We start from the raw sequence: 12,667 nt of genomic DNA, 5'->3' as shown, positions 1-12,667 counted from the left end.
TATTTAAACATTAATGATTTATGTGTTTCTATCTTGAAACTTTGCTGAAGTTGTTAATTGTTTTAAAATTTATTTTCTGGGGTTCTCCAAGTACACCATCATATCACCTGCTAAGAGTGAGTTTTATTTCCTCATTGCCTACTTTTATTCCTTCAAATTCTTTTTCTTGTCTTATTGCTATACTTAGCATTTATAGTACAATTGAATAACAGTGGGGATAATGGACATCTTTACTTCACCTCTGATCTTACTGGAAAGCCTTCAAGTTTATCCTTGTTAAAGATAATGTTTGATTTGGTTTTACATACATATTATATATTATTTTAAGAAAGGCTGCATCAATTCCTATACTTCCTGGTGTTTTTAATATGAATGGGTATTATATTTTGTCAAAGGCTTTTTCTAATCTATTGGTAAAATCATATGAATTTTGTTGTTGATATGGTCAGTTATGCTGATATTTTTCCTAATAGTGAACCAGCCTTGAATGCCTGATTTGAGTCCCACTAGTCAAAATATATGATTTCTGGGAAATATTGCTGTAATCTCCTTGCTTAATACTTTAAAAATTTTGCATTGATATATTCATTAAGGAAATTGGTCTTTAAGTTTTCTTTTCCTCCTTTTGCTTTTCCTGGTTTAAGTACCCAAACCATATTTGTGTCACAAAGGGAATTTGGCAGGACTCCTTCCTTACCTACTTTTTCAGTTAGTTTGTATAGTACTGGAATTAAATGTTCCTTAAATGTTTGCTAGAATTCACCTGGTCCTGCAGACTTATTCTTGCGAAGCTCATTAATGGCTTGTATAACAATTTCTTTTTCTAAGATAGGGCTAAGGGTTCTATCTGTAAATATCCATCTATTTTTATTGATATAAAATTGACCAAAATAACTTCTAATAATTGCTTTAGTTTCATCTTCATTGGTGGTATTCACCCATTTCATTTTTGGTAACAGTAATTTGTTTTTTTTTAAACCAAATTAACCAATGGTTCATCTATTTCATTTGTTTTTTCATTAAACCAGTTCCCAGTTTTATTCAAATTTCTTTTTACTTTCAATTTTATTAATTTCTCCTTGACTTTCAGAATGTCCGATTTTGGTACTTAGCAGGGGTTTTTTAAATTGTTCTTTTTTCTTGTATTTTTAGTTGCATGTCCAATTCACTGATCTTTTTTTTTTTTGGATTGATGTATGAATTTAGGAACATAAACTTCCCCCTAAGTACCGTTTTGACTGTATCCCACAAATTTTGGAATGTTTCTCATTGGTGTCATTGTCTATAATAAAATTAGTGTTTCCATGACTTGTTCTTTGACTCACTTATTTTTTAGGATTAGATTATTTAGTTACCAATTAGCTTTTAATCTATGTTTCTATAGCTATTTATTAAATGTAATTTTTATTGCATTATGTTCTGAAAAGGGTACATTTAACATTTCTGCTTTTCAGCATTTGACTGTCAGGTTTGTATTCCTGGCCATTTTTTGTAAAGGTATCACCTACAGGTCTATCATATTTTAACTTTTCTATTCATCTTCTTGAATTCTTTATTTTATAGTTAGATTTACATAGTTCTCTGAAGGAAAACTGAGGTCTCCCATCTCTTTAAGAATTTGGATGCTATGCTATTTGGTGCTTATGTTTAGTATTGATATTACTTCGTTGTCTATGATTCCTTTTAGCAATATATAGTTTCCTTGATTGTCTCTTTTAATTGTCTATTTTTGCTTTTTTCTTTGTCTGAAATCATGATTGCCACCCCTGCCTTTTTTATTTTCTCTGAAGCCTAACAGATTTTGCTCCAGCCCCTTATTTTAACTGTTATCTTTCGGTTTCAAGTCTTTCTTTGTACACAACAGTGTTTGATTTTGGTTTCTATTCATTCTGCTATCCACTTCCATTTTATGGGTGAGTTCATCCCATTCACACTAACAGTTATGATTACTAATTGTGTATTTCCCTCTATCCTGTTTATCTTTCCATCTTTTTATCTTGTCCCTTCTCTAAAGTCTGTAGTGCTTCTGGACACTTCTTTTTTTTACCTGCCCTCCCTTTATCAAGCCCCCCAATCTTTTCCTCTTATTCTCATCCCCGCTTGGGTGAAGACAGATTTCTATTACCAACTGAGTATTTATATATATTTTCCCTTTTTGAATCAATTTAGATGTGAGGTTTAACTGCTTCTACCATTTTCCCTTCTGCTGTATAAGGTCTTTCTTCAACACCACTTTTATAAGAGATAATTTTCTCCATTCTTTCTCTCCCTTCTCCTTCTCCTAGGGGACTTTTCTTCCTTGACTATCCAGTTTTTTTTTGTTTTAAACATCATTCCAACATAACATTCATTGCCACACCCACATTCTATATAGAATCCTTCTAACTACCTTAATGATAAAACTCTCTTAAGATATAGGTACCTTCCCATATAAAAAGGTAAAGTTATCCTTGTTGATTCCCTTATGATTTCTCTTTCATGTTTACTTTATGTTTCTCAAGTCATGTCTGAAAGTCAAATCTTCTATACAGTTCTGGCCTTTTCACCAGGAATGTATAGAAAGTCTTCTATTTCATTAAGGACCCTTTATTTTATTTGAAAGAGTATAGTCAATTTTGCTGACTAGGTTATTCTTGGTTGTAATCCTAGCTCTTTTGCCTTCCAGAACATCATATTCCAAGTCCTTCACTCCTTTAAGGTGGTACCTGCTAAATGTTGTGTGATTCTGACAATGGTTTCATGGTATTTGAATGGTTTCTTTATGGCTGGTTGAGGACCTAGGAGCTCTGAAATTTAGCTATAATTTCCTGGGAGTTTCATTTTGGGGATCTCTTTCAAGCGGTGACTGGTGGATTTTTTTTTTCCATTTCTATTTTATTCTCTGGTTCCGTGATATTGAGGAAGTTTTCCAAAAGAATTTCTTGAAATATTATATCTAGGTTCTTTCTTTGATCATGGCTTTCAGGTAATCTAAGAAGTCTTAATTTATCTCTCAATCTTTTTTCAAGGTCAGTTGTTTTTCCAATTATATTTTATTTCTTCTATTTTTTTTCATTCTTTTGACTTTGTTTTATTATTTCTTGATGTCTCATGGAGTCAATAGCTTTCAGTTGCCCAGTTCTAATTTCTGAGGACCTGCTTTCTTCAGTGACTTTTTGTGCCTGCTTTTTCCATTTGGCCAATACTATTTTTTAAGGTTCTTTAATATTTTTTGCACCTCTTTTATCATGCTATTATCTTTTCATTACTTTCTTCCTCTCTTCTTTATCTATGTTTTCCTCTACCACTCTTATTTAATTTTGAAAATAATTTGTGAGTTCTTCCAGGAACTCTTTGTGGGCTTATGTCCAATTCACATTTCTTAATTTAAGGCTTTGCTTGTAGTTATTTTTACTTTTCACCTTCTAAGTTTGTGTCTTGATCTTCTCTGTCACCATAGTAGCTTTTTATCATCAGGTTCTTTTTTATTATTTGCTCTTTTTTTTTCAAGCAATTAGGGTTAAGTAACTTGCTGAAGGGTTACATGGCCAGGTGTTTCTGGGTAGGTGCTAAGTGTCTGAGCCCAGATTCGATCCCCAGGTCATCCTGACATTGGGGCCAGTGCTCTTTCATTGTGCTACCTGGCCGCCCCATATTTGCTCATTTTTCTACCCTATTTCTTGATTTGGAACTTTATGTAATGTTGGGTTCTGTTCCTAGTGTGAGAGGAGAGAGGGATTATGTTTCAAGCTTCAGGCTTTTTTCACATTGCTGTTTCCATAGCTAGTCCTGGGGATATGGAAGTTTTCGGTGCTTCCCAGGTAGTGCAATTTGGGGAGAGGTATAGTCACTGCTCTCTTGGTCTGCACTTCCATCCTCAACCAGTAAGAGCAATCAATAACTATTCTTCAGGGCCCCTTGTCTCTTGGAGCTGCAAGTAATAATATCCCTTAGGACTTCCACTGCCTCTTGATTATAAGTGCTCTACTCTGCCCTTGAACTGTGACTAAGAAGTGAAAACTGGCAGCGTAGCTTCCAGAAAGTGTCTGGTCCTGAATGCAGTACTAAAACAGGAGTACCTGGTAACCTCTGGCCGGTTATCAGGCCCCCTTACCATCTCTGGCTTGAGAGCTCCTGAAATTGCTTCTTCTTTTGTTGCTACCATCTAATTTCACTGTGGTGGTTAATCCATGTGGCTTCTGGGCTATCCTCCACCCCCATGTCACAGATTTCTCTTTCTGAACTCCCAAGTTTCCTCACTTTTTATCTTTTGTTGGCTCTGTGACTACAGAATTTGATTTGAGCATTTTAAAGTTCTTTGGAAGGGAATGCTGGGAGAGCTTGGCTGAGTCCTTCTCTACTCCTTCATCTTGGCTCCACACCACCCCTTCCCCCTGAGTTCTGTAAAATTTAGAAATATCATCAAGGTGAATGTTTAGTGATGAAGTTTTTTTTATTTTATTGCTAAAAAATTTCATGAGAAGAATCTACTACTAATGAATTTAGAGGTGAGATCAATGTTGATAAAAGAACATACACAAAGTAATCAAAAATACTTTAGGGTATTTAAGTAAGCATTGGTATATAGTTTTTAGTTTAATATGCTTTTATTTGTTTATTGTGTCTTTACAACTAAATATTAAGACCTCTGAGGGGAGAGAAGATGTCTTTTTTTCCATCTTCCTGTCAAGCACATTTCACAGCATTACATAGAAAGTAGGTACTAAAAATGACTTTTTGGGCATTAGTTTTTAGGAGCTTTGGAAAGTAGGTTTATGGGGTTATAATAAAAACTACAAAGTCAGCAAGAAAGGCTAAAGAAGTGAACTTGGGTACAATACAAAAAGTCAGAAATGTGAAGAGAAACCATTCTAAACATATCCATTTCTGCTTCAAGAAATAGGCACAGTTATGCTTTCAGGAGAAGAAAAGAGAATATAGAAAAAAAGAGAAATTAAAAAGTAAATCGCAAAAGAGCTAAGAAATTTAAAATCTATAAAGAAAGGAAAACAGAAACTGAGATAATTCCTACTGAAAAGACTTCTTGTCTATAAAAAAAAAGGCTTATGTTCCTATCAGGTCTATAAGTCTAATCAATAAGTCAAAGAAGATAATTCTGTTGGAATACCACATTTCAAGTTCCCCAACCACTAGGTGCCTGCTTCCCTAACTAACTTGCATTTAACTTCCTTGTATGTATTTTATTTGGGTAGCTAGGTGATGCAATGGATAGAGCACCAGGCTTGGAGTCAGGATGACCCAAGTTCAATATACTTAGCAGCTAGGTTACCCTGGCCAAGTCACTTAACTCTCAGTTTCCCTCAGTTTCTTCATCTACAAAATGAGCTGAAGGAGAAACTATCCAATCACCCAAACCACCCCAGTATCTTTGCCAAGAAAACCACTAATTGGGTCATGAGTAGTTGGACACAACTGAAAAAAGTGAACAACAACAACAAAATCTCTATGTAGTTCAGAACTCAGCTGAAAAGCCTCCTCTTGGTCACACACACACACACACACACACACACAAGACAGAGAGAGAGGCATATACAAAACAATATACACAAATATATACAATGTTGTCTTCTCCATTACAATGTAAACTCAAACAGGAGGAATTGTTTTATTTTGTCTTTGTCTATCTGAAGCCCGGCACAGGTTGTGGCATATAGTAAGGAACTCAGAAAATAATTATTGACTAATTAATCACCAAACAACTAACAATGAGTGAAAGGTGACTGAAAAAAAAAAATCTTTGTACATAGTGAATTAAATTATTCTCCCTTTCTTAAAATCAAATAGGAAATAGACCTAAACACAACAGATGTAGTAAAAGAAATTAAAGTCTATTATAAGGGAAATTCCACAAGTTTCGTGGTCACAGTATGTACATTTTAAAAATTATAGTTATTTGTACATAGTGTCCCCCTACCATGGAACAAAAAACTGCAAATAGGCAGGGACCAAGTCTTATTTGGATTTTACATCTTCTTCCCTACAGTTAGGAATAGAACAGGGGAAGGGAAGGGAATAAATGTCTACTATGTTTTATACTATGTATAAAAGGCACTATGCTAAGCTCTCTACAAATATTTACAAATATTATCTCATTTGATCTTCACAACAACCCTGGGAAGTAAATGTTTTTGTTTTTTTACAATTTAGGAAAGGGGCAAAACAAGTTATGTGACTTGCCTAGCGTCACATGATTAGTAACTGTTTTAAGGTGAGATTTAAACTTAGGTCTTCCTGAATCTAGGCCCAGCACACTATCCATTGCACCACAAAGTAGGAACTTAAAGAAGGGAACTAACATTTATTAAGCACTTACTATGTACCAGGTACTGTGCTAAGTACTTTACAAATATCTCACTTGATTAATTTCTGAATTTAAAGAACCAAAATCATTAATGAAAAATGATATAAAAATTTAAATCTCTATAAATACAGATAATATAAATATGTGGTGAGACTATCTATATTTACATATTTTTCTCTAAATGTCTTAGCTGAAATGGCAAATGTTTCTAAAATCTTACCACAAGAAGTATAGGAAGCAAAAGCCTCATAAGGTAACAGTGCAAAAAGGGCAAGCATTCTCTACTTACTTAGGCACTTGCACTAAAGCCAACAGAGCAGTCATGGTAGTCAAACAAAGCTAATTTGCTTAAAAAAAAAAGACAACACTGCTCAACTGCAGGTCTATGAGGAAGGCCATTACCATCATTATAAGGCCACTGAGAAATGTAAACATTGTGAACTGGGAGAAGAGAAGAAAGTGTCAAGTAAGCCAGTTCTAATTTCTTTTTTTGTTTGTTTTGTTTTCCTAATAAAAATAATTTAAAATGTTCCATGGTCTCATATTTCTGTTTTGGGTAGGAAAAGGCTTGAATAACATAAGCCTTATTAAGTAAATCCTTTCCAATGTAGGAAAAGCTTAAAGATATATCTGAATATGAGACTTTGAACAAATCTGGAATCAGATTTAAATGTGTTTTTACACAGGCATATTTTAATGAACCTTGGGTCAAGATTTTTTGTGGTTCAGAAAGCTCAACTGGGCTGGCTGCTAATATACAGTTAATAATAATCTATAATAATGGAAAGGGCTTAGTAATACTGACACTTAGCAAATTCATGGGTTGCCCTTCTTCCAAGTATTATCTTATTTGGCTACTTCACAATAACTAAAATGCCTAATAATGAGTCACTAAAGAAATGGCCATTAATTGAGAGAACTCTTGAGGGTGTTAATGTGATAAAAAGCAGTTGGGATAAAGCTATAAAAAATGACTTAACATAGAAGAAATGGTAACTGAATATATAAAAAGGTTTATAACAGGTTTTTAACCTAGTTTCCATGAACTTGTTCTGTTTTTTAAAACTGATAATCATATTTCAACATAATTTGTTTCCTTTGTATAAACCAAACTATGAAAGAGTTATTTTATATGCTGAGAGAAAATAACAGCAAATTTCATAAGGAAGAACAAAAGAGCTGGAATATCAAGGAAAACAATTTTTTAAAGTAGGAAAGAAGGAAGAAGTTAGTAGTACTTTCAGACTTAAAATTATTTCATACAACAGTAATCATGAAACCTACTGGTAATAGGTTTAAAAATAGAAAAGTGGATTAATGGCACTGACAAATTACTAACAATTTTAAGAAAGCCTGCTCCAAATCACTGATAGAGAAAACTAATTAGTATAATTCTAAAATTTCACCACATGCTCAGCAAGTTGCCAAAAGTGATAAAAGATGGAAATAATCTATCTTGAAGGCACCAGGATAGACAGGTAAATAAATGCACTATTTATAATGCACCATTATAAACTAATTTGAATTATGAATTGGTCCAAACATTTTGGAAAGCAATTCAGAATTATGCTTAGAAAGTAACTAAAATGTTCCAATTCTCTGATCCAGAGGTTTTCCTCTACTACTAGGCATATATTCCAAAGACAGAATAGGTCTCATGTATACCAATATTTGATTTCACCAAACTTTTCTTTTAAAAATTTGTTAGGGGGGAAGGCTTGCTGAATAGGGTAGAGAGGTACATACTGAGAAATAAATATGTTGCTAAAACAAAGGACATCAATTTTTAAAAATTTGATAGGAAAAAGAAATAAAATAGGTACAATGGGAAACAATTAAAAGACATATAAAAGTGCTCACTTTTTCAGTTGAAAATAGTGGATTAGAAATAATTAGTATATAGTAATTGATAGTAGGCTGATGATGGAACATTACATTGAAAACTATATGTTATAGTCAATATTTGCTTACTAATAGCCAAGAGAATAAATGAAGTTCTTCCTAAGTGAGGTTGTAAATAATGGGTAATGGATGAATTTCAGGATACATACTTATCTGGGAAGACAAATATGAAGAGAAAAGAAAGAGGAAATTTCTTAAAAGTAGATATAAAAGGAGTACTAAAACAGACATTAGGACAGCCAAGAAGAGTGCCTCTTAAACCAGAGATTAAAGGAGGAGAAAAAACACAAAGGACACAAAGAGAAACATAGGACACTTCTAGATATGTCTACAAAGCCTTGTGGTAACTTTCTAAGACCTCAATCTTAGTATAATAGAGATAATAAAGACAAACTTCAGAGAATCCAGAAGGAAGGAAAAAGTAAGCACAATGAAGGACTAAAAAGTATAAAATCAGAGAGAATAATACAGTGAAATAAAATCCAAAGTAGTTGATTTAAATAGAGACAAAAACATTTGATGAACACAGAAAAGAACTAAAGTAAATTAAAGTTATTGGTATGAAGTTATGAAGCAGGTACCAAGTTTACCAAGATGAACAAAAAAAAGAGAACTAAAGTATAAAAAAGGATTCAAATTTCTGAAAGAGAGATGAGCTTGGTCAGAAGGGGATAAATGAATAAAAAGGATGGTAGGGGTTGATTTTAAGACCTTTAGAAAAATAAAATTTCCCATTAAGCCCACCATTTCCTAAAATAAAAAAATTACCATTTGGTTCCCAATATTAATTTATAAATACCAATTCTTACTTCTTGTCTTTTCTTAAGGTCCTCTTTGGCTGCTCCGAAGCGTTTGGTCAACCTGGCTATTTTAGCCTAAAGAAAACAATAATAAAACTGAAAATAGTTTGCATTTTGACATTCAACTGAAGGTTAAAAAGAAGTTAGCAAACAGTATTTAAAGAAGCATGTAGACTTGGCGGTTTACATTTTACATATCTCCAAGAGCTAGCTCCCAAATGACAGCACAGTGTCAAGAAAAAAGTAAACAGGAAATTATGACAAAAATTTTTTTAAGCTTTGTCTAATATTGATTTCCTATGGGTTTGCTGTGGTGGTCATTATAGTGCCAATATGATTATACATTTTTTTTTCATTCAACTACATAACTTAAAAATACAAGGAGGAAATAATGAAAGTTATATTATTGTTGATACAGATTTTATGTGAAAATAACATTATAGTTATGCATTGCTTCATCCTATCACTTATTCAAAGTGTACCCAACTTTGAAATATCCAAAGAAATCATTAGTTTAGTAGTCTCTTCTCTGCATTTCTGACTGCAATTCAAATCCTCCAATTTGGTCACTCACTTGTACCTTCAAGGTAAAATTATTCACTAAAGAGAAGATCTTAAAGCTTGATATTAAAAGGGAAACCAAAAAATATACACAAATACAAGCCCCAACAAATTTACCATCTCAATTTTTGGGTAAAGAGCAAGTTTGTTTGTTTTGTTTTGTTTTTAAACCTAGTGGGGGAAGATCCTAAGCTGCAACTTATTAGTAGAAACAAAAAAATACCTGAACCTGTTAATACATAAAAATTGCTTAACTGCATTAGATTAAATGAACTGATTGCTCATTTGATTAATTTTCCTACAAAGGCTGTGAAAATTCAATTCATTACACGTAACAGAAATAAAATTATTCTAAAGATAACGGTTCAGATTCTTCAAATGTGATTTATTGTATCTGAGGGAATACTTTTAATGTAGGAATAACTTTGTAGAAATAACAGAAATAAATGGGGAAAACATATCAATCAATTCTTTAATCTAGTTGCAAAGAACTTGTACTTTCTAACTACAGTCTTTCTTAGGTTTATCCCTCTGACTCTATTCACATGGAAACTGTCATAATTCAGGCTCACACTGCTATTCCCCAACAACCGTGGCATACAATACATGATTGCTGGTTTTGGAGTCAGTGAAGATGTGAGTGCCAACCCTGCTTCCAACATTAACTGTATGACTTTAGGCAAGTCATTTAACCACAGTCTGCCTGGAAAATGAGGATAATAGCTACCTCTCAGGGTTGTTGTAAGGATAAAACAAGATCATATAAGTAAAGAACTACGAAAAACTCGAAGCACTATATAAAGACTGGCTATCAGCATCATCCTCATAACCGATCTCTGCATTCAAGTTTTCCCCATTCCAATCTAGCCTCTATGTAGTTGTCAAAACAATCTTTCCTAAGGCATAGGTCTGATAATGTGACCCCACTGTTCAAGGGGCTTAGGGGTGTGTGGCTTCCTGTTGCTCCTAACAAAATACAAACTGATTTCCTAGACATTTAAAGTCCTAAATAATCTGGGTTCCAATTTATAAGAGCACAAAACCAATAAATGTCTGAGGTAGGATTCAAACTCAGGATCGTAGATTTAGAACGAGAAGGGACCTTAGAAGCCATGAAGACCAACCACATCATTTTACAGATAAAGCTCAAGGAAGATTAGTCATCTGCCCAAGCTCATTGGTGTAACTGGTGAAGGTAGGATTTCAATCCAGGTAATCTTAACTAAATCCAGTGCTCTTTCCACTGGACCATACTGCCTACTCTCCCTCTCTTGCTCTACATCTTAGTACCATTCATACAGTAAAGATGTGACTTGCTATATATATAATTCACATTCCTAACCCCACTATTCCTTCCCTCTCCAACTGCTAGTAGTCTTCCACCAACCCCTCAAAATTACTTTGTACATACTTTAATATCTAATTATGGGTATATGGAGGCATGCCTATAATGCATCTCACTTTCCCACCTAATAGATCACATTTATTTATTTCAGAAATCCATTTATGAAAGACTAATGAAACAAAATTTGTTCTCTACTTGATCAATTCTAGAAGTTTCATCATTAATTCAGAAATCTATATCTAGTTATTAAAATTCCTTCCTTTAAAGGTGTACTTCATCAAGTTAAGAAACTATTGTTAAATTTAGTCACGTAGAGGTAGTGTAAACAAACTGACAAAAAAAAATTATGCAGATCTGCTCCTCTGTCAAAGCACTTAATTAAATCTATTGAGCGCTATACGCTATTACACCATACATATCATCTCTCCCAAGAGATGATTTTTTGGGGGGACAAAAAGTTGCATAAAATATGAGTATACTATACTATATATATATAGTATATTAATGATATACTACTAAGTAATAATGATTTTATGTATTTTATATTTTCTGGTGGAAAGGTTAGTTGCTGTAATGGGAATGTAAATTTAAAGATCTTCCCTGCCCCTAGGCTAAAGTGCACCTGGAGCCTGGGGTGGGAGGCTTGTTTTTCAGTAGATACTTCTTGATTGGCCAGTGAGTCAATAAGGTTGTTACATTCTCTGAGCCAGGAGAAGGCTATATAAGCCCTGATGTGTTGCTTTGTTTTGGGGCTCATTCTGAGAAGTGTTCTGTGATTTGATATGGATTCTGGGAAGCCGTTGTCCTGAGCCCCCCGGCTTTGAAAAAACCCAGATGTTGACTGGGTATGGATGTAATGTTTGGACAGTTTGAAATCTGTCTACTAGATCTGTTTCTGTCTTGATAATTCTGTCTGTGTACTTTGAAGTTCGGGGTGCCGACCTTTTCCCCTGAACAAGGTAAACGATATATGTCTGACTGATTAAAGTAAGCTTGTTAACCCATTTTGAGTTGCTTTCCTTTATCAAAGCAGATCCAAGAACCTGTGTTGGCAGCAAACCCTGAGGACGCTTGGGGTGCTTGCTGCTACAGTTGCCTAGAGCAAACTGAAAATAAAAGAAATATTGTCCACCCTGTTAATTAAAAATTATTGTCCTCATATATCCTATTAACTTTTTACTTGGGTAAATAACGTTCCTTTTGTCAACTTTAAGTTCCTCAACGATTAAAGGCAAGATGACATTATGAAATGAAAGCTAGTTGTAGAGTCAAAGCCTGGTCCACTACTTAATAGTCATACAATTATACGCATTATTATCTATATCATTATATAATCGATATTAACAATATCATATATATTATATATATCATTTTATGATATACACACACCCCTAAGCCTCTTGAACAGTGGGGTCACATTATCAGATCTATGCCTTAGGAAAGATATTGATATTAATATGTGAGTGCCAACCCTGCTTCCAACATTAACTGTGTGACTTTAGGCAAGTCATTTAACTACAGTCTGCCTGGAAAATGATATAATCATATATATCATTGTATAATCATTATTAATATTAATAATATCATATATTAATCATTCCATACCTCTTTCCTCATCTGTAAAATATGAATTCTTATACCGCCTACTTTACAAGAGTCAGTGTGGGGCTTATTTACTTACAAAGTAACTAATAAGGGAACTTCACTGACTACCATTCAATAAAAGCACCACTTATCTAAGATTATTACCTCAGTAAA

The 12,667-nt window shown here is 33.6% G+C and overlaps 1 protein-coding gene across 9 annotated transcripts in view; it reads right to left on the bottom strand.

Moving 5' to 3' along the window:
• Positions 1–12,667, bottom strand: part of ATF7IP (activating transcription factor 7 interacting protein) — a 174,086-nt gene that overhangs the window by 43,952 nt on the left and 117,467 nt on the right. For 8 of the 9 annotated variants that reach the window (XM_069101535.1, XM_069101536.1, XM_069101539.1 and 5 more), the window contains exon 6: positions 9,013–9,078. The exons of the other annotated variant lie outside the window; for it this stretch is intronic. In XM_069101535.1, the coding sequence (XP_068957636.1) occupies positions 9,013–9,078 (66 nt within the window). The remainder of the gene's footprint in view (positions 1–9,012; positions 9,079–12,667) is intronic. 9 annotated transcript variants of the gene reach the window in all.

The sequence above is a fragment of the Petaurus breviceps genome, unplaced genomic scaffold, assembly GCF_028583685.1.
Source record: "Petaurus breviceps papuanus isolate PSGF00001 unplaced genomic scaffold, PetGlider_PUasm1.0 470, whole genome shotgun sequence".
Classification (NCBI taxonomy): Eukaryota; Metazoa; Chordata; class Mammalia; order Diprotodontia; family Petauridae; genus Petaurus; species Petaurus breviceps.
The sequence above is the reverse complement of the archived record's forward strand: the minus strand, read 5'-3'. Positions and strand labels throughout refer to the sequence as shown.